General features: G+C 40.2%; 1 protein-coding gene across 1 annotated transcript in view; it reads right to left on the bottom strand.

Moving 5' to 3' along the window:
- Positions 1–258: 258 nt before the first annotated feature.
- neb (nebulin) overlaps positions 259–22,575 on the bottom strand; it is a 64,719-nt gene continuing 42,402 nt past the window's right edge. Inside the window, exons 110-140 of the mRNA XM_086091029.1 lie at positions 22,463–22,567; positions 22,233–22,337; positions 22,044–22,148; positions 20,900–21,004; positions 20,713–20,823; positions 20,533–20,643; positions 20,128–20,232; positions 19,870–19,974; positions 18,111–18,224; positions 17,932–18,036; positions 17,139–17,243; positions 16,883–16,987; positions 15,955–16,065; positions 14,573–14,683; positions 13,331–13,444; positions 12,937–13,041; positions 12,755–12,859; positions 12,217–12,321; positions 11,459–11,551; positions 10,351–10,443; positions 9,553–9,645; positions 8,755–8,847; positions 7,083–7,175; positions 5,820–5,912; positions 4,387–4,479; positions 3,157–3,264; positions 2,623–2,809; positions 2,402–2,494; positions 1,182–1,340; positions 1,000–1,103; positions 259–928 (exon numbers count right to left, since the gene is read on the bottom strand). Coding sequence (XP_085947155.1) covers positions 755–928; positions 1,000–1,103; positions 1,182–1,340; positions 2,402–2,494; positions 2,623–2,809; positions 3,157–3,264; positions 4,387–4,479; positions 5,820–5,912; positions 7,083–7,175; positions 8,755–8,847; positions 9,553–9,645; positions 10,351–10,443; positions 11,459–11,551; positions 12,217–12,321; positions 12,755–12,859; positions 12,937–13,041; positions 13,331–13,444; positions 14,573–14,683; positions 15,955–16,065; positions 16,883–16,987; positions 17,139–17,243; positions 17,932–18,036; positions 18,111–18,224; positions 19,870–19,974; positions 20,128–20,232; positions 20,533–20,643; positions 20,713–20,823; positions 20,900–21,004; positions 22,044–22,148; positions 22,233–22,337; positions 22,463–22,567 — 3,408 coding nt within the window. The 3' untranslated portion in view covers positions 259–754. The remainder of the gene's footprint in view (positions 929–999; positions 1,104–1,181; positions 1,341–2,401; positions 2,495–2,622; positions 2,810–3,156; positions 3,265–4,386; positions 4,480–5,819; positions 5,913–7,082; positions 7,176–8,754; positions 8,848–9,552; positions 9,646–10,350; positions 10,444–11,458; positions 11,552–12,216; positions 12,322–12,754; positions 12,860–12,936; positions 13,042–13,330; positions 13,445–14,572; positions 14,684–15,954; positions 16,066–16,882; positions 16,988–17,138; positions 17,244–17,931; positions 18,037–18,110; positions 18,225–19,869; positions 19,975–20,127; positions 20,233–20,532; positions 20,644–20,712; positions 20,824–20,899; positions 21,005–22,043; positions 22,149–22,232; positions 22,338–22,462; positions 22,568–22,575) is intronic.

Genomic DNA, 22,575 nt, shown 5'->3' with positions numbered 1-22,575 from the left:
ATTGTACAGAATGTCCCCCCTTTTCCAAACGGGTCTGCCGAGTGAAGTTCCAGATTGATAATGTGAAGAACTCCCTTGAGTGAATCACAATTATCAATCTGGCTTGTGAGGTTAAAACAATGGAAGGAAAGAAAAGATTTTTCTTGGAATATGACATTTTGTTGAGAAACAAAATATGACTTTTATTCTCGCAATCCAACTTTATCTCGAGGGGGAAAAAAATCTCCCAAATGAAAAGGAAACAGAAGACAGGCTGAATACTGCAGGATGTTGGCTTTATTAGCTACTGGCGAAGGATTACACTTTGCCATCAAAAACCAAAACACACAGGACTAGTACTTGTACTTGTAGTGTTCTACGAGTACGACTAGTGTACTAGTTAGTGGGCTAGTAAGTGGTCAGGGTTCATTCAAAGGAGGGAAACATTGGAGATTTTTCTCTTACAACTCAAGAGTGTTTTGATCGTGGAGGTTGGGCATCATTCGATACGCGATTTCGTTGAACGTATAGTCGTCTTAGCCGATTGTTTCACTCACTCCATACAACACTGACGATATATATATATTATTTTTGGGGTTTTGATTTATACACAGTAATGGGTCAGGCTGTAAGGGAGAGCGAAGCAAGGTCATCTGGAAAAGAGTCCGATCGGATTTTGGGCTTCTCAAGCAACACAAACTGACAAAACGAGCGACAAACTCCACAAACACTTGGCACACATTTTTCCCACGCGTTTTTTTTTTTTTTTTGCCGTTTAAACGGCTTCCACGTAATTGGCGGGCAGCATGCCGGTTTTGCCGGTGCGCTGCACAGTTCCGTACATCCAGCCCTCATCGATGGACTGCACGTTGACGATGACGTCGCTGTCCTTGAAGGAAACCTCGTCGCTGTCGGCCGCCAGGTAGTCATACATGGCGCGCACCGTTTTCTGCAAACAATTCAAAGTGTGAGGGACCATATTTGGGCTTTCAGAGGACGCGAAAATGAATATCGACGTACCCCGGTGGTAGAAGGGTGCGAGGGGATGGAGGAGACGGTGGTCTGCTGGGTGGCAACGGATGAGGACCTCTGCTGCAGCTCCACGGTCTTAGCGTGCTGGAAACCTGCTCAGAAACAGTACAGGAAGTCACGCTTACGAGTCGCCAGTCTCGTGGCGTCGTGGTCGTCCATTTGAGCTTCACCCATGGAAGAGGTGACAAATCCGGAGGTGGTGACAAATCCATTGCTGTAGAGGGACAAGTGGTGATCGGGGTCCTGGGAGATCTCGGATTTCTCGTCCGCCATGCCGCTCAGGGCGCTGGTGGAGCGGGAGTGCTCCTTGCTGCGACGATGGGCTTGGACTAGGGAGGGACGGGAAAATGAGAGACTCTGGAAATGTGCTGTGGAGTGAGATTGCTATTGGTAATTATTTGAGGGTAAATCCTTAGATCTACTATCAACCTAGTGTTAACGTTGTTGACGAAAACTAAATAAAAATATTTTCGACAACACACATTTTTCACCGGGCCAAAACTAGACCAGACTAAAACTCCCATTAATAAACAACAATTGGGACTAAATCAGTATGCATTTTTGTCAACTAATAAAGACGAGATGAAAATTTAGCTCACTTAATAAAGATTGGACTAAAATCTATGTACATTTTAGTGCACCAACAAAGATGAGATGAAAATGATCATTTAGTAAAATCCTGTCTCTCCTAATCTGTCACTAACACATGGTGACACCCCCTTTTAAAATCTGCAGCTAGCAAGCGCAATGTTACATTAATGCAACAGCTATAGGCTAACGATCAAACAATGTTATTCTGACCGCTAACTAATGCTAGCTAATTTACTAGCTTGTAGCATGGAGTCATAATAGCCACTTGTTGATATATTGTAATTCTGTATGAAGTTGTATTAAATCAAAAAGATGAGAGAGAAAATGATGTGAAGCAGTTTTAGATTAGATGGAAATGTTCAATATTATCTGCTGACAAAAAAATGCAAAAGGGTAAAAATGATTGTTCGGACTAAAACTAGACTAAAATAGATGAATAAAATTGTGTTTTCTTGGACTAAAATAAAGACTAAAATGCTCGATTTATAGTCGGTTAGAAGGTGACTAAATACAAAATGAGACGAGGTTGACTAACTAATAAAAACTAACAAGTGTGATTGAAATTGGACTAAAACCGAGACAAAATTTAAAAATGGCTGATAAAATGTACACTACTACCAACTCCATTTGCTTAGAAGTACTGCGCCTGGAACAGGAACCCTCCCCACTTTACTGGACACCTTATTTGGTTTATTCTGGCTCCACTTAAAACAAAAAATGTCTGTATATCTTTGACATCCTCACCAGAGAACCACTGGACTTTTAAGATCTAATGGATCTTCAGTCAAAAAAAACGTACCTGACATCAGATGCAGACTCCTGGACTGGATGTTGTCCTCGGCCGGGTCGTAGTCAAACACAGAACCGGGATTGGTACGCCACACTCGCAGATCTAAAAGGGTGCAAATCAGGGATTTACTCAATTTCAGATGATCAAGACCGAAATAAACTCATAAATCAAGGCAGTACTGTTCCGTAAACCCGCCAAAGAGTCTTTTGTCTAGTAATTTGACGTGTTACCGGTGGTGGTCTCTTGGTCGTGCTCGACAGCGCGTCTTTTTTCCATCTCGACCACGCGTCTCTGGATGCCGCGGTAGCTGATGTCGCTGAAGTCCTGCGTGTTCTTCTTCACGCGCTCCGTTATCAGGTCGGTGGTGGTGGGCGTGAAGCTGCCCTTGGTCTTCTCGAAGTCCGCGTGGTAGCGCACCTAAAAACACAGGTCGGGTTCGCCAATTGCGTCTCACCGGCATATCGGAGGCGGAGGCGGAGGCGGGGGCGGGGACTCGAGTCACGTGATTCGATTTGACTCCAGCCAGATTCAAAAGCTAAATCATATGAAATACTTCTGTTGACTTTGACTTGGTAGTCCGTGACACGATTTGACCAATGGCTCGTTGGAAATTTATTGAGGACGTGCCTTGGTTTCTTTATTTTCACCGTAACTAGCTTGAAACTTGTTTAGACTTGAAACTTATGAGTCGCACACAAGAGACTTACTTCTTTCTACCGCTGCGATATTTTACCCACCACCAAATGAATAACCACACGGCTTACTCCTGATATGTTGCGCTGGGTCTCCCTGACACGTCTCATCTCCGGAGTGTCCAGAACGAAGGCGGCCTTGCCTTGGACATGCTTGCGGAAGCTGTCGGAATACAGCACCTGGCCAGAAAGCAAGGTGAGGTGAGTTTTGACACCATTTTTTATTTTTATTTTTTATAAATCTTAGCCATTAGCACAGTTGATAGCGACAGGACACTGACTAACAAGAGTGACCCGGGGACGTTACTGGGATACAAGATGAATACATTTGCGTATTTAAAAGGTAATTACATAACATATCGCAAAAAATTCAGCAGCAGGACGGAATGGAGGGTACAAGAAGACGTACTGGACGACAAGAGGTTAGTGCTGAGGACTACACAGATATGCTTATAAATAATACCAAGAACAAGTATGAAGGATTAGACAGCATTTGTGTATCGTTTCCTTATAAAAAAAAAAAAAAGGCACTGCCTGGCATACGCTTTACAGTCTTTTCAGACATTTTTGAAAGTAGCCGATCATTTTGTTACAGCAAAAATGTGTTTCCTTAGACAGCAACACTGTCACCTACTGGCCTGGCATGCACATGACAACATTTCAGATTATTATATATTTTTTAAAGTATGAGGGTGATTTCGCAGGAGATGGGGACAAAGTCCCAAATCGAATTGCGAAAACTGTCAAGTAAGGGATCACCCGCAAAAATTATATTTGTCAGTGGGCCTACTGTACAGAAGTTGATAAATAGTCAGTATATACTACTAGTTACTTACTGACCTGGCATGTACATTACAGCCTTTTCAGACATTTAAACTCTGGTTACTTTGACATAATGTAACGTAAATCCTACATTACAAATTAAGCGTGATTTTGCGGATTACAGAAGAATCTAAAAATTACCACTTTTCTATTAGCCATTTTATAACATTTTTGACTCGACAATACATATAGTCTTTTTATTATTATTTTTTTTTAACATTGCCGATATCACAAAGGACTCTTCATCTTTAGTTGGTTAGCTGATCAGCTGTTACCTTATAAGCACCAATTCTCATCATCTTGAGAGGTTTATCACCCTGAGTTTTCATCAAGTAGTTTTAGTTATGTTCCACAGACTACAAAGAACTTTTAGAGGGATCGATCATGCACACTGGACCTGGGTTTGACCGGGATGACATGTTTGTTAGACAAAGGGATTAAAGAAGAAGCTTATAGTTGTTGCTGTGCTTCTCATAATACCGAGCTAATGTTCTCTTGGTTCCGTTTGACTCGCTCCATCTCTGGAGTGAACACCACGGGGGTTCCCTTGGCTGAGCTGTCCTTATACAACACCTGAAATGGGGCAGAAGGGGGTGGTGGTCAGACACTGTGTACCAGAAAAAAACATCACCATCACAAAACTATAGGACTGCTTTCAGATCATTTGGATAGCTCGCCAAACGCAGAAAGCTTGAGAAACTGGTTCTATAGAGCAGGGGTGGCCAAAGTGTGGCCCATATCAGACCAACCGAGCTTTTCCCGAGCAAGAGTTCTGTAATTCTAGTTGCTAACCCAAAAAATTGGTTAATTTAAATGTCTTTATTATTTACTTGGTCTTAAATTGATCTTAAGTAATTGGTGATTTTATTTTATTTTTGGTGAGTAATCAAACATATTACTAAAAGTAACAATTGTCTATACACAATTCACATTTTTGATATTTAAAAAAAAAAATTTGGTTTATTAAAAAAAATACATACAAAATATTAGTAAAGCAAACAATTTATTCTTTATTCGTTTGTATAAATATTTGGCTAATTGATTTATTGAAGAAAAAAAAAGAAAATTTGTAAATAAAGGATTTTATATATACATTTTAAATTGCTATGTGTTTCAATAAATATATGACAATGTCATTAAATAACACAACCAAAAATAATAAGTTTTTATGTTTGTATTATAATATAACTATAAATAATTAAAGAAGACGATGACTCATTGGTTTATCATTAAAATGAGCTATTTTACAAAAGCAGATATTTAATATTTATTTATTTGAATAAATATTTGGTTTATCAATCATATGTAACAAAAATGAATGATTTTGTCATTCAGATTAACCATGTAGAATGTTGTATTTGATATTTAAAAATCAAGGAACATTTAACATTTTTTCTCATTTTATTAATGAGTTATAATTAATAAATAACAATAGAAAACGATAAATTTATTTTTACTCATTCACTGCCAGAACAGTAAAAATGAATTTTGGACATCTCTAGCCATCAATGGCAGTTAATGAGTTTAATGTAACTATTTTAGGTACAGAACTGCACCTTTTTTTTTCTCTCTTTATCTAAAAATGTGGCCTTTGCTCACCCCTGCTATGGCGTAATTCAAGGTGATGGTCTCAAAACACTCGTCACACATAAGCATAGCAGACTACTTCAAACTTGACAGTTGCCGAATTGTAGGTGCTGGGTTAGAGGTTGGGGTGTCAGTTTAGGATGAAATGGAAGTCTGCATTATGATTCAAGAGGTGAGGATGATTCAGGTAGGGGAAATTCTGTGCCTTGGATGAAGCAAGAGCGAGATTAGATTGGCGGGTGAAGCGAATGAGGACTGCTGCTTAGCTGGCGCTATTGGTCCACTCTTGTTAAAAGCACACATGCTTTCGGGTGGCGTTCCACTACCGAGCTGATGTGCCTCGTGGTCTGTTTGACCCGCTTCACTTCCGGCAGGTCGGAAATGGCCGTGCCGTGGTCCAGGGAGTCCCTGTATTTGATCTATCCCAAGAAGGTAGAGAGTAAGTGTCAGTTAAGAGGGGGGGGAAAAAAGACACGAGTGCAAAAAAGACAACACAGCACAGCACCCAAAAAAAAATCCCAACAACAGAATATTCAGCTTTTCTTTAAATGAAAAATAAAAAGTCAGCCCTGGGCACGAGTTTCCCCAATCAACACGAAATTTTGTGTGAACATGTCAATCATGACGGGACACACGAAAAACTCTCAAGGACCCATAGTTGAAATTAAACAGGAAGTCGGCCATTTTGGCTTGAAGCAGGGAATTTCAGGGCTTGTTGGAAAATTAGAACAAAAATCAGCCCCAACGCCAGTTTCACCGATCAACACAAAATTTGGTAGACATGTCCATCATTACAGGACGCACAAAAAAGCCTCAAGGGCCCGTGACTGCAATCTAACAGGAAGTCGACCATTTTGGCTTAAAACAACAAATTTAAGGACTTGTACTTTGTTAGAACGTTTGAAAAGTTGGGGGGGAAATTTTGACTCTAACAACAGTTTCACCATTCAACACGTAATTGATGGACATGTCCATCATAATACAACACATGGAAAAGCCTTAAAGACCCATGGTTGAAACTGAACAGGAAGTAGGCCATTTTGGTTTAAGGTAGCCAGAAATTTATATTTAAAAAAAAAAAAGGCCCTTAGATTTTCACCAATTAACACAATTTAGGGGGTCATGTCTATCATAACAAGACACAACGAAAACGTCTCAAATACTCATGCCCGAAATTTAAGAGGAAATTGTCCATTCTGGTTTAAAGCGGCAATTTTGAGCAAATTCCAGGACTGATACTTTATTAAAAAGTTAGGAAAAGGTCTAGTTTGGCCATGTGGCGGTCCAGAGAGTCTCTGTATTTGATATACCCCAAGAAGGTAAAGAGCAAGCATCAATCATGAGACAAAAAATAAAATTCTAAAAAAGGCAGCAAAGCACAGCACCAAAGACCACAATGGAGCATGAAGCTTTTTTCTTTTGTTTTACATCCTGGGAAATGAAGAAGTGTGTTAGCTCAATGGGGTTATAATGTCAGGTAACACTTAGGATCAGACTGGAGAGAGAGAGAGTTGTTACGTGTTACGGTGGTTTTTAAGGGGAGTGAAATGAGCCGGAGGGGAGGTTGGGGTTCACTCTTTTCGGGATACCGTGCTAATATTTTGCTGATTGCGTCTAACGCGTTCCATCTCTGGCGTCTCCGACACAGATATGCCTCGTCCAACGTCTTCTTTGTATTGCAGCTTTGGAACGAGACAAAGAAGTCAAACATGTTGGTGACACTCAAAGTAGTTATGAAGGGTAGAGCCCGACCGACACTGGCTTTTCAGGGTGCGAACCTGGCTTGGTCATCTACCATTGTTTTGTTATTGTGCTATTAGCAATGCTAGTTTAAAGACATAAAAGGAGATTGGCGTTCAAGTCTCTGACTTAGTCATGGCCATAGAAAGTTAGAGATAAAAGATTAGCCTCCTAGACATAAGTTTGAAAAAGTCTTAAGAACCTATACTAAAATTGAACAGGAAGTCAAAAAAAAAAAATATTCCAGGATTTATACTTTGTTAGATAGTTAGGAAAAGTTACCAAAAAAATAGTTTCACCAATCACATGAAATTGGCTAAATGTGTCTCATGAACCTATATCCAGCATTGAAGAGGAAGTTGGCCATTTTGGGAAAATCCACGGACTTATATTTTTGTTAGGGGGGGGGGGGGGGGATAAGCTCCGGAAACCAGTTCTGCAGATCAAAACAAAATCTGGTGGATATATCTTTTATAACTAGATGTATGAAAAAGTCTCAAGGACCTATGTATGATATTTAACAGTTGACACGACGTGGCAGTTTTAGGACTCAGACGCAGAGATAGGGGTTTGAGGCCAAGGCAAATATTTATTAAACAAAAAAACTCCTCGTTTAGAGGGAAAAAACAAAAGCTATTAAAAGTTAACTAAAGGCGCTCCAAAAAGGGAGGATGTCTAAACTACAAACAAAACAATATAATTCCGAAACAAAACCATACTGTGGCTATACAAAAACACAAACCAAAGTTATGACTAGAGACATGACAACAAGGCTGAGTACTATGACTGGCTTGAGTGGCTCTGACGAAAACACTGAGGCACAAGACAGGGGAGACACAGACCATTTAACACATAAGGGTAATGGGAAACAGGTGGACACAATCAGGAATCAGGGTTGACACTGACACCACACGAGGAAGGGCAAGTGACCTGAAACGAAAGGAGTCGGAATTTTCAAAATAAAACAGGAAATGACAAGACAACCTCACCGCGGTGTGACAACAGTAAGTCAGCCAATTTGGTTTGAAGCAGATTTTTTTGTGAGGTTTCCAGGGCCTGTACTTAGTAAGTTAGTGGGGTGATCAGCACTAATCAGCACAAAATTGGGTGGACAAAAAGGAACAGCAACAGGAACAGTTCCTTATGGTTTGGAGCAGCCATTTTGGGCAAATCCAAGGGCTATCAATAGTATGGACCTGTGTTTGAGATCCTCCCATATCTATGATGACCAGCCAGTTTTATCAACAGTATCGGTCGGAATCTTGCTGAAAGACTTCAAGCAGGCGGATTATTTAAGAAAATATGGAAGAGATTATAAATTTGAAGAAAAGTCAGTTCCAAACAACAGCCAACATCAGTCAAGAGGGAGGATGAAGACACGAGATTCTTAGTTAGGATGGAAGATGTGAAGATGTTGCACTTCCAGGTCGGGAAAAGGAATTTTAGGAAGGTCAGAGGATCGTACGGGGTGATGACTTTAGGAGGTAAAAGTAGGGAAACGTAAAGAGATCTTTCCGATACCGAGCTGATATTCTTCTGGGTTTCTCGGACCCGCTTCACCTCGGGCAGGTCTGGTATGGCCGTGGCTTGGCTCAGAGAATCCTTGTACTGTATCTGCCCGTTGCAAAATGTGGCACAGGTACAAAGTCAAAGACAAACCTCACAAACATGTCCATCCACTCACTCACAAAGTTAGTGTTAACCAACACAGGCAGCTCGCGTTTTTGATTGTCTAGTTGATTATTTTATGTTAAGATCTGACATAATTGAAGTTGTTAACTTAAGTGAAAGAATCTAGCTAAAACTGTGAGACAAAAATATTGGGCCTTTGGTGGTAGTAGTCTGCCGGCAAAATCTCCAAGTGTTTTTTGTTTGACCAAGTTTATCCAATTGTCTTTCTTTGTACTTGGTTGACAGTCCAATCTCCAAAAACACTATGTCAGTACTGACTGATTCAACATATGAAAACATCCAGAAAAGACATGGTATGATGCTAAAACCTGACAAACTGTTGATACCTTCATACGAACCAGATGATATCAACAGTATTGCTCAGGAACTTGCCGTAGATGTAAAAATACATTTGTAACCGGGCGGATTATGTGAAGAAATATCAAAGAGATTATCATTTGGGGAAAAAATCAGTTCCAAACAAAGTCAAACACTGGTCAAGAGGAGGAGGTCATGATACAAGAATCTTAGTTAAGATGGAAGATGTGTAGAAATGGACTTCGGAGTTGGGAAAGTGAGAGGGTTGTAGGGCTGATGATTGTATGGCGGGTAAAGAGTAGGGATCATAAGGGGGATGGAATCCTCTACCGAGCTGATATTCTTCTGGGTTTCTCGGACCCGCTTCACTTCAGGAAGATCTGGTATGGCCGTACCTTGACTCAGAGAATCCTTGTACTGTATCTGCCCGTTGCAAAATGTGGCACAGGTACAAAGTCAAAGACAAACCTCACAAACATGTCCATCCACTCACTCACAAAGTTAGTGTTAACCAACACAGGCAGCTAGCGTTTTTGATTGTCTAGTTGATTATTTTATGTTAAGATCTGACATAATTGAAGTTGTTAACTTAAGTGAAAGAATCTAGCTAAAACTGTGAGACAAAAATATTGGGCCTTTGGTGGTAGTAGCGTGTCGGCAAAATCTCCAAGTGTTTTTTGTTTGACCAAGTTTATCCAATTGTCTTTCTTTGTACTTGGTTGACAGTCCAATCTCCAAAGACACTATGTCAGTACTGACTGATTCAACATATGAAAACATCCAGAAAAGACATGGTATGATGCTAAAACCTGACAAACTGTTGATACCTTCATGCGAACCAGATGATATCAACAGTATTGCTCAGGAACTTGCCGTAGATGTAAAAATACATTTGTAACCAGGCGGATTATGTGACGAAATATCAAAGAGATTATCATTTGGGGGAAAAATCAGTTCCAAACAAAGTCAAACACTGGTCAAGAGGAGGAGGTCATGATACAAGAATCTTAGTTAAGATGGAAGATGTGTAGAAATGGACTTCGGAGTTGGGAAAGTGAGAGGGTTGTAGGGCTGATGATTGTATGGCGGGTAAAGAGTAGGGATCATAAGGGAGATGGAATCCTCTACCGAGCTGATATTCTTCTGGGTTTCTCGGACCCGCTTCACTTCAGGAAGATCTGGTATGGCTGTACCTTGACTCAGAGAATCCTTGTACTGAATCTGCCCGTTGCAAAAAAATGCCACACAGATACAAAGTCAAAGACGACCCTCACAAATATGTCCATTGTCCATCCATCCATTCACTCGCAACATTAGCGTCCATTTCAATACAGGCAGTTACAATTTGTTTTTGGAGATTATATTCCAGGTTTGGATTGGATTAATCGTTAAATCGTGAGAGAGAGGAAAAAATAATTTAGGTTTGAGGTTACTAACTTGTGTGAACCAGTTTCCGGAAAGTGTGTCCTTCCGGAACTATCAAAATGAGACACTAAAAGGATCTTGACTACTACGTGTCCTTGAGTGTCAATGTCCTGATCAAGGCTTGAGATAATTGAATTAAGGCTGTTTCTGTATTCAGGCTCTTTTTTTTTTTAGGGCTGATTTCATACAACTGTCAGATGAGTTTCTGGCCCATCACAAAATCAGTTGGTCCCGGCAGTAATCTAGAACAGAGAAAGCAGAGATTTGCCAATCTCTGAACCATTTCCCCATCACTTTGCCTGGGGAAATAGCATAACAGTCATCTGAATTGTCATTCCAAAGAAATTTGTGCGGCTTTCTGTTAAGTTTTCAGCACTCTGCACAGATTGAGCATTGAATATCCCGAATCCATGTATTGTCTTGTTTTTCTTAATTAGTTTTGACAGTCTGCAACCGTTTGAAAGCGGACACCTGACCTACAGGACTTAAGCGAAACAGTGATGACTGAAATGTATGTCATGTTGAAAATGGTCTAACACCAAATTTAGATCTTTAAAAAAATAATCTTCTTAGGACCTGGCTTTGACCTGAACCAACAACTGGTTTCCACAAGTCAATGGAACTATTGAAGGGTTGGGAAGGGTGGTGGGATTCCAGAAACCAATTAACAAACACGGTTAATGGAGAAAAGCCAAGTTTAGGAAATCCCAAGTTTAGGGGGCACTGGATTAAAATGGAAGTCAAGGGAATAGTCATGTATTTTGAGGGGAATATGGAGGGAAGGCTCAATGAAGGACTCGAGCCGGAGTACCGTGCTAACGTTCCTCTGGTTTCGTTTAACTCTCTCCATCTCGGGGGTTTTAGGCAAAGCTGTTCCTCCTCCCAAATCCTCTTTGTACTGAATCTTTTTTTGTGGATGGATGAGAAGCGAAAGAAGAAGCATTAAATAGTCTGACCCTTTGATTGGAGCAGAAAACTCGAGCAAATTCGAGATTTCCAAGAATTTGTTGTCAGTTTGTACCATTTTGTAGGACTTACCTCACAGATGAGGGTTTCAATCAATATTTGGACGAACAAATAAATGTGCAGAGGTCCCTTGACTTACGGATTTTTCAAGTTATGAGCCGTCACTTGGTGATTTTTTTTCAGTTATGAGCAATTATTTCTTACATTCTTATTTATTGTGTTTGATTATGTCTTATAGAGTGCTGTTTTTATTTATTGAAAACACAAAACCTTTTTGTTGGTGGCCAGAATGGATTAATTGCATTTCAATTGAGAGAATTGATTTGATATGCAAATAAATGGAGTTACAAGCTTGATCACGGAACGAATGAAACTTGTAAGTCAAGGTACCACTGTATAAACAAACACCAACACCACACAGAATGACGCCAATGTCGAGATTAGCCAAGGGTTAGCGGCGTTGCATGACTAACACAATGATGTCATTATTTTTGAAAAAGAAAACACAAGGATGGATTGATTAAGGTCTGGTTAAAGATGATGAACGAAGAAAAAAAAACATGTTAAGTGTCGGTGTTAAATAATATATCATGGAGTAAATACCAAGCTGAAATTCTTTGTATTTTCTTTAACGCGAAGAATTTCAGGAGTGATTACAGCAGACCCTTTGCCCATTATGATGTGTTTTAGGTCACTCTGGTACTGAAGCTACGGGGAGAAAACACACAATTAAAAGAAAAAAGAAGGAAAAAGAGAAGACATGATAAACATCCATACTCTTTCATATAAATAACAAGTATTTATATGGATTAGTGATTATGGTAAAGTTACAGACCAATGTGAGGATGAGGCATATTCTTCCGAGGACTTCCTCATAATCCCAACATACCATAATTATTATGTGTACCCTTAAAAAAACATCGGAATTAAAGACTTGCCTATTTTCGTGATGAAAGAAGGTACGGGAATTAATTCACAATTTCCCATTGATGGATAACTGACTACAATAACTACATGAAAAAAGTTGTAATGTTAGTACATTGTTCTAAATTCCAGAGGAACTCTAAAATTGCTTATTTTCGAAAAAAAAACGACACGTTTGTGGACCCCAAAACGACTACAAACCCGCCGCTGTACTTACAGTGCTGAAGTTCTTCTGGTTCTCACGGACTCTTTGCATCTCAGGGGTGTCCAGAACTGGGACATAATGGGACATGTTCTTCTCCGCCTCTTCCTTGTACTTTTTCTGTTGAGACAACCACAATCAGGTTTTTGCACGGTGACCCGAGACCGAGATGTGGTGAGTGGCGGCGGACAGTCCACCTGGCTGATGATGTTCTTCATCTGCTGAGCGTGAATGATGTCCGGAGTGTCGATGACGGTGGTGTAGCTGGCTCGGTCCATCTCAGCCGTGTGCTTGTACTTGGTCTGACGGACGGAAACATTGAGATTATCGGACCATTTCAGCGTAGAATCAACGATTAAAATGAAGGAATGGTGAAATTGGGCAGAACCCGAAGCTCTCCGATAAACATCTTACTTAGTCAGAACAGAAAACAGTGGTGGCCAACAATCCTAAATGGCTGGGAAAACCCCTCTTAATAACACGCCTCACACCACAGGATAACCACTCAGGATCCTCTCGAGACACGATGAGATGTTTACGTAGGGCAAAAAATCTGTGTTCCTCCATGGAAGATAATTGATTAATTCTGACCTGACTGAGGATGTCGGTGGCGTTCCTCGCCCGCATGAAGTCCGGAGTGTCGGTGGCCAACACCATCAATCCCTTGCCCTTAATCTCCAGCTCCAGTGACTTCTTGTACTCTTTCTGCAGAGAGAATGAAAAAAAAAATACCTTGCTCAAAGGCGACTAGAGCCAATGAGTTTTTTTTTCTTACTCATTCACACTGAGCATGGGGAGGGCTGCAAAACCAGAACACTCCAAGGGTTAGGAGAAAGCTAATAAAAGAAAGCCAAGAAGAAGAAGAAGACAAACACACAAGTTCTGTTAAAGCTGGAAAAAAGTTGATATTACGGCAGTTATCCAGGAAAAGTTGCTAGTATTATTGATTAAGGATTTGGGGCACATTTCAGAACTTTAATTATGATGATTTCAGAGGGATCGGACTGTTGGTTGAGATAATTGATGTTATATTTTCAATGGTGGTCATTGTGTTGTCGGGGCATTAAATCCATTTACATTGAAAGTGGACTGTTCTGGTTCTGGTCTAAGAAGACGTTTCACCTCTCACCTGAGCAGACGTCATCAGTTTATGCACGTTTCGAGTCTGTTCCTTTTTCTGGATTTGGATCCCAAGCAAAATAGGGTTGGCCTCGGCAATGATTAAAACTTGCACTGTCTTCAACAATGTGTTCTTTTTTTCCCCCAGATTCTGTTGTTGGTGAAATACCTTTGATGATATTTGAGGACACTAAGACAATTTGTATTTCATTTAGATTCTAGATTTTTTGGGGGGGGCGGGGGGGGGGCAGAATTTGTTTGTTGGATCTGTTCAAATCTCTGAAGCTGAACTTCCAAAAACGTAAACTCAATAAATCGTACTAATTTTCTTGGGTTTGAATTTAGATTTGGATGAGTATGTATTATTTTGTTGGTTTTGTTGTTGGTGCAAACCATTTTTCATTGAATATCTTCTTATTATCTAAAAGTATGAAAACAAAGCCCAAGAAAATGCCTTTTGGATTACATTTTTGTACTATAGTTCGCTTTTGATCACCAAACCTTTAAAATTCCTTTTGGTTCATTGCATTACAAATTCATAGAGTTGATTATGACTGTTAAAAACAGGGAACACTTTTGCTCAAACGTTAGTGATGCCATCAAGCAGGAGCACAAAAGTTTGCCCCTTATTTTTAGTGCTGCGGTGAAGCGTAGTTAAGACGGTTCGGACGGACGCCCGTCGTCCCGCCATCCATCCAGCTTGTCGGGTCATACCTCGCACAGGATTTGAGTGGCATTCCTTGCTCTCAAAAGCTCGGGAGTTTCCTCAAGCACAGTTAGCCCTTTACCCTTCACGCCCTCCTCTAGATCCCTCCTGTACTCTTTCTGCAGGACGGAAAAAGAACAGAGAGACTGCGGAGGGCAGGCCAGGCAAGAAAACAACAAGTCCAGCGCAAAGTCACCGGGCATCCCCCTGAGGCAAACGCCAATAAACAGACATCCAATTTGGAAGGGAGACACTGGTGACTTTGGCAAGAATCCTGATAACCAACAGTGAACCAACATTGGATCAGACCGCATGAAAAGACGACTTTCACTTCAACATCGTAGTACAAATCCACAGTGCATGCGGCTGCAAAAGGAAAGGGTACAAAGTGAAAGTGGATGCAGGTTGACATGGAGATTCCGGAACATGATATGATGAATGTGTTGTGATGTAACGTGCAAGTGTAATTGACACAGACACACCAACCAAACAAGAAAACGGTCTTCGTAAAGGGAAAGGGATGGGCTGCGGAGTAGAGGGGCCAGATTTAAATCAGCAGTGCGTAACTTGGGAACACCAAAACGTCAATATTCAACCATCATTTTTTTTTATGAGAAAAAAAACGGTTTTCAGACATCTGAATGTTGCATCAAAGCAAACATTAAGATCGAAAAATGTCAGTAAAAGCTGTAATGTGCATGCCAGACCAGTAGGTAGCAGTGTTACAATATAAAGCAACTCGACAAATGCACTCGAAATGTAGATATAACTTCTTGAAGCTCTCTCTGACGCTCCTGAGAATTTTTTTTGCCTTTTCATGCCACAAAACTGTAGTCATAGAGACAGAAAAAAACTGTTTTAACACTGTAGGCATGTAAACATATAAAACAATACCATATGGACACTAAAGAGTCGTACACAATTGATTACAGAAATGCACTTCAACGATATTTTTATATAAATAGGAACGACATTAGTTAATAATAACTTTTAACAACTAGTCAGGTTGTGTTTTCATGACTCCGTTCTCAACTTTAAACCGACCCTTAGCCTTCGGTAGCTGCTCACGTGTAATTTCCAATATGTTTACATGACTACACACTACGTAGCGTCAGCCTGGAATGTGGCAGTTACGCACTGTGACTTAAAATCTAGTCGTCTTTACAGTGAAGTTACCGAAGCAAGGAAACGCCTTTAGTGCTACTTCATTAGCATTTTGTGTTTAGTGTGTAGAGTAGAATGTGGCTTCATTCACACACAAAAAATAAATGGTGATGGCAGTAAAACGGGGGGTGTGGTCGTGAGCTAGTATGATTAAACGGGGGTGCGGGGGTGGCGGTGGTGAGATGAAAGTAGAGGTACAGGGGGGGTCAGGTGGTCCTTCGGTTACCTCGCTGGCTATTTTGGTGGCATGTCTGACATGTATCATGGCGGGCGTGACTTCCAAGCCCGAGAGGTTCTTGCCCCTCATGGTCTCCTCAAAATCCTTCCTATAGTCTTTCTAATGGCCGCAAACATAAGACAGGAACACACACGTCACATACATACCTGCTGCCGCTCTGTGCGCATGTGCGTGTATGTGTGTGTACTATAGAATTAAAATGTCATGTTGACTAAACTGAACTGATTCTGGTTTTTAATCCCAAAAATATTAATATAACTGCTAGTTAGACAATACAAACATTTTATTGTTATTTTTTTAATTGAAATAATAAAAAATAATTAAAAAAAAGAATCAAATACGATTAAATTAACAGCATTTTATTACATGTTTAATTAACAAAGAAAATAAATTATTTCTATCGATTTTATATATATATATATATATATATTTATTTATTTTTATTTTTTGCAGATTGCATTGAAAAATAAAACATTTTAAAAATTTGATTTTAAAACTACTAATTTGTTTAGTATTAATTGATTAAACAAACATATTACTGATTATATTATGAAATTAAACAAGATACAATAAATAAGATACATCATTATATTTATGACTATTGGATTAAACAATAAAAATAGCGTTACTCTATATAAAAATGTAATTTTGTTTCCGCAAATCAGATTCTAAAAAAGAAGAAAATCTGACTCCCAATGAGATTAAGAAATAAGTATCTACGTATTGGATTAAAAGTGACCCCAAAAAATTGTATAGCTTTAAATGTCATCTAATCTCCATCAGCTAATGAGAAGCAATGATGTCATAATGCAGTCATTCAAACAAAATGATCACGTGACATCCTTCTTCACTGCTCCATGTTCACCCTGCACTCGTTAAGATCAGCTCACAAGTTACACGTAACAAACACGCTTACCTGGCTCTGCATGTGCTGCGCCTCCTTGGCTGTCAGGTATGTCGGCGTCTCAAAGTCCAGCATGGCCCTGCCCCTCTCTTTCTCATACTTCTCTTTGTACTTCACCTGTTCACATCAATATTTGTATCACTATGCTTGGAGAAGCAATGGAGTAAATGCATCACTTGGATTAAAGTGTTGGGAAGTAACCAAGTACAAATACTTCAACCATCTGAGGTTTTTCCATAGCGTTTTTTTTTTTCTTAGTAGGACTTACTATGCTCTGCAGTTCTGAAGCCTCCTTGTGATGGAGCTGTTCGGGTGTGTCGGGAATCACGTGGTAGTGACCCCTACTCTCCTCAAACTTCCTCTTGTAGCAGTACTATGGCGCAATGCCCGGTCAAAAATCAGCACAAAAAAAACTATTCCACGAGCCGACTATGCAATATTCAGTCGAAAAGTGAGCGGGTTCTTAGTGATGTCAAATGAAAGGGCTCATACCAATTCAAATGGATGGGGAGGGGGGGTGTTATTACATGATTTGAGTTATTTATGCTGAACTGATTAATAAATACAGTGAATAAATGTTCTCTGTATATGTACCGCATGCATGTGTATACATGTTGTACACATACACAAACATACAAAAGTATATTTCTGCTGATTAGTTTAAAAACATAAAATAAAATGGATTTCTTCCCATTACATTGAAAAAATAAAATAAAAATATATTCCAGAAAATCACATGAAAAAAAAAATATATATATATATTTCTGCCACTTAAATAAAATGCTAGTTAAAGAAATCTGATGTTTTGAGTTACATGAGGAGTAATGAGATTTTCATTAAAAGAAAAAAAAAATGCAGGTTAAAAAATTAAGTGAGTAGTCCTGGAGGTGGAGGATGAGTGAGAGTATGGATCACTACCGATCACTACCAGATGAAGCCACAGACTATAAGGCATGGATTGGATGGAGGTGCTACTGAGTGTTACACAGGAAATGGACACTATATGTCTTCCTGTCAATGACTAGAGGATGGCGAGATTAAATTGGTTAATGATGTCTTACGTCGCTGGACAGCCTGCTGGTGCTCAGGCCGTGCTGCATGGACAGAGACTCGGCCATGTCGGTCACAGGCTTGTGGAGCTTCTTCAGGTCAGTCTTGTACTTCACCTGCAACAGAAGCGACACCGTTCCACCACGGAAGAGCCTCCATCTTGTGATGGAGGGTTTACGGCGGCACCTACCTCGCTAGCCAGCGTGTGGGCGTCCTTGTAGATCTTGTAAGCCTTACTCTCCTTCATGTCATACTGCGGTCGCTTTCCCTTCATTTCCTTGTCAAACTTCTCCTTGTATTTCAGCTAGTGTGTGTGTGTGTGTTGGGGGGGGGGGGGGTCAAAGCAGAATACTGTCAGGAACATTATCGCCAACACATTACAAATCACATTATTCCTAACCGAGTTAGAGGACTAAGCATTCTCAAGTGTTGAAAGAATCCACATGAAGTCCAAATAATCTCATATATAACAAACATATATATGGCAGAGATATGTGGTACGATTAAGAAAACACGCAGTCCTCAAACAAGTCCTTTTGGTCTTTATTGGACATGTCTCTGGAAGAAACGGTTTTCCAATAAATTGCGGTAAGAGATTTCAAACGGTTAGTATATTGCTTTCAAACTGTGGTTATCATTTAGCTTTAGCATCTCAGAGAGTCAAGGTCTCTGCAGTCAAGTCCTTGAAAGTCCTCAAACAAGTTATATTGCTTTTTATTGACATGTCTAAGCATGTAAACGGTTTAATGATAAACCATGGTAAAAACCCCAAACAGTTACCCTTTCATATTGTATTTATCATTTAGCTTTAGCATCTCAGAGAGCGTCAAAGTCTCTGTAGTCAGCTCCTTAGAAGTCCTCAAACAAGTCGTTTTGCTTTTTATTGATACGTCTAGTATGTAAACAGTTTCCCAATAAACAATGGTAAAAATCCTAAACGGTTAGTATTATCCTATCAAATTGCATTTAGCGTCAATACTGTAGTTAGCATCTTTTAGAGTCAACATATCTGTAGCCAGTTCCAGTCATTCTGGACATGTCTATTAAACGATTTCCTGATAAACCATTTAAAAAATCTTGGACAGTTGCATCACCCTTTCAGATTGTAGTTAATGTTAATATCGTATTTAACGTCTCATGAGAGTGAATGTCTCTGTCTCTGTCTCTGTCTCCTTGGTGGTAGTTACTCTTTCAAATTGGAGTTAGCATTCATATTGTATTTAGCATCTGAGAGTCATTGCCTCTGTAGTCAGCTACTCCTCAAACAAATCGTTTTGCTTTTTATTGGATACTTCTAGGGACGTAAATAGTTTCCTGACAAAACATGGTGAAATATTTAGAAAGGTTATTATGAACCTGTGGTAAAAAATGTAAACATCCAAACATCAAAGAAAATGGATAAATAAATAAGTAGTCTATGGTCCGAACAGAGGTCAACATGATGTCGCTGGCAGTATACGTTCGGTTGTTCATCTTTCCCAGCAGCGGACCCAATCCCAGACACACAGATGGACAAACCGTGCGTTAGTTAGCAGCTAGCGTGGCGTTAACCTTCTTACATCACTCGTCACCACACTCATTTTCTTAATGTGGCGCATCTGCGGGGTGTCGTAGGAGGCCATTCCGTGGGGGGATGGCTTGGCCTAAACCATGTGGCCAGATGGTTTGCGGCATGAGATGACAAGGACGATGAAGAAGCAGGAAGAGGAAGACAACATGGACGGTGAAGACAACATGAAAATCTGCTCTGATGGACACAATGACAGTGAAGCATGGACTGAAGCAAGGATGGCGTAGAACATATTCCGGACAGAATTAGCAGAGCTGGCAGTGGATGGGTGGGTGGTTGGACGGATGGATGAATATGTACAAAACGCTCATTTGGCCAGATGGTGAAGGACAGAAGCCTGTGGTCGAGCTGCTCGTCAGGCAGTTTGCATTCTTCCTACCTGGCTGTTGAGCTTGCAGACTTCTGTGGCCAGTCTGATGTCCGGCCTGAAGACCAGAGAACCTCCGCGGCTGGCCTCTTCACGGGCCTTGTTGCGGTAGCCAATCTGACCAGAGAATTACCAAATTCCATATTTAAAATAAAATGATTATGGTATTTCTGACCTTTGTATTAAGCAACTGGATATTTTTTTTCAGTTTTTCTTCCAATGAGATTAAAAAAAGAAAATATATATCTTTTTTTTATTTTGGCCCATTACATCGCTGACGAGTTTGGCGGTCTGCGTGGCCTTCTTGATGTCAGGTCGATCCACCACGGCGGTGGTGTAGTGAAGGTTGGTTTTGGCGGTCTTCTTGTAGTCCAGCTGAAACACAACATTTTTCAACAATAAAACTCTACCTTAATAAATAATGATTCAAGTCAAATGTACCCAAATAAATGTTAACAGCAAAATGTATTGATCTTCAAAATTAAATACAACTGTAATAAGAGAAAAAGAAAAAAGGACTGTAGATGAAAGGTAAAAAAAAAAAATACTGTGAAAACTTGAACATGAAGTTCTATGCAATGAAACTGTGATTCTTTGGCATTGCCAGTGAACCACTCTTTAAGAAGCACAGAGCTAAACTAAAGAATATGTATTTTTTCTGTCAGACGGACTTACATTGCTCTGTTTCTTGGCAACATCCATGGCGTGCTGGATGTCGGGCGGTACGCACATGTTGTTGTATATTGACTTGCCTTTCTCCTTCTCGAACTTGGCTTTGTACACGTTCTGCAAAAGAGAAGTGGAGATCAGCCGAGGCTTCCCGAGGTGACGAGAAAACCAGAAAGGAGATGTTACCTTGCTGACGAGTTTGTTGATCTCCTTGCTGTGGGCCGTGTCCCGGGTCTGTGGCATGATGGTGAAGGCCCCGGATTGCCTTAGCTTCTTACTGGCTAACTTGTACTTGCTCTGTGGAAAGACCAGTGTGAAGGACTGGACCATCCGCCGGTTGTGGACATTTTCCTCACAGGGGGATCGAACTTACCTCGGACGACAAGTTGCGCACGGCCTGAGAGTGGAGGATCTGGGGGGTGTCCGCGACTGGCAGGTAGTGACCCCTTGCCTTCTCGTACTTCATTTTGTATTTCAGCTACAAAAGAAAGAAAGCAGTAATGTCTCCATATTGAAACGTTAAAGAAGCAATTACCTTGTGAAATTGCAAACTCTGAAGTACTGAACTTTAATTAAGACATATAATGGGAAAGTGACTTTGTAAGCACAAGTGATCCTCCATTTACGTTTTTGAGGTTAGGAATACAAGTGTGAGAATTTTCCATACCAAACATTTATTGTATTTATGACTTTACCACTGTGTTAGTGTGGATTTGTGATATTTGTGAATACGCTGCATTCCGTCTTACAGACAAATTTCGGTTAGTTGCTACGTAGGACGACAAGAATGCAAACCAACTATAGTCAATACTAATTAATGAACTATGAAATAAGGCAGCCAATAGCTAACTACTTAAAAACAACTTCACTAACTAACTAACTAACATGGCAGTCAATGATACTATTTTAATTCCTAACTAATGAACTGACCAACTAACCTAATAACAGTTGTTAAGTTATTAACATTGTTTTTCAGTTTTAAATTATATTTTAGCCGTTTTAGATTTAGTTAACTCAGTATGGCTAAATGAATAGCATTTTTATGTGTCTCACACTCCTGAGAAAATAAGGGAGTGTATAGGTCTGGTATCTGTCTCTTCCGAAGGAGACGGGCCGATGTGTAATTGTTTTTTTCTAATCTAATTTATAGCTATGGGAACTTGCTGAACTTGCAGAAGGGAGGAGAGAGGGATTTTCTCTTGTATCCAGTTGTAACCAGGTGTGTTGTGGGCTGACCTTTTTCTGAACCCTCTTTGTAAATAAATAACGATGTGAGCTGGAGAGAGGGAGCCACATTTAAACAGAGACATCGCTTGGGTAACTTTAAATGTGCGACCAGAAGCTTCTGTTAATTAAAAACCTTTGCAAAGGAACTCCTTCAACAGAATCTCACCATTCAGTTAATTGAACACGCAAAGAGTACAATACTTAATATTGTCTACTCTAACACAGTCAATAGGAACCAATGAACTAACAAAGTAAGACAGTAAGACTGATGGATGGATGGATGCACTCACCTCACTAGTGATTTGCGTGTTCTTCTGTGCAAGCAGGGTAAGCTTGTCGTCCACCACGGGTATGACACAGCCCTTCAGGTTCTCCTTGTCATACTTGTACTCATACTGTCAGAGAGTAGGTGGGATAGCATTAATGGCGAGGAACGTACTGTACTGTACGCAGTAAAAAAAAAAATTATCTAAACTCACGTCGCTCTGCTGCACTGAGTTCTTGGCAGCATTGAGGAAGTCTGGCCTTTCCGGGGTCCACATCCACTTGAACTTGGTGGCTTCATACTTCTTCTTGTAATCCAACTAGAACAGAAAAAAATGGAGATGATTTTCTTCTTGGTGGTTCTTCAGTTTTTGAGTTTTTATCCTGACAAAATAAGTCTTAGTTCTGGACATATAAAGTTTGTTATTCATCACAATCCACTCACATTGGTGATGTTCCTGTAGGCCTCCTTAGCAGCCCGGATGGAGTGAGCCTCGGGATCAATGTTGATCTGGGCCTTGTTCCTCTCATAGAGCTCTTTGTACTTCAGCTGTAAAA

The sequence above is a fragment of the Leptonotus elevatus genome, chromosome 12 (genome assembly GCF_054856555.1).
Source record: "Leptonotus elevatus isolate MCC_2025b chromosome 12, RoL_Lele_1.0, whole genome shotgun sequence".
Taxonomy (NCBI): Eukaryota; Metazoa; Chordata; class Actinopteri; order Syngnathiformes; family Syngnathidae; genus Leptonotus; species Leptonotus elevatus.
The sequence above is the reverse complement of the archived record's forward strand: the minus strand, read 5'-3'. Positions and strand labels throughout refer to the sequence as shown.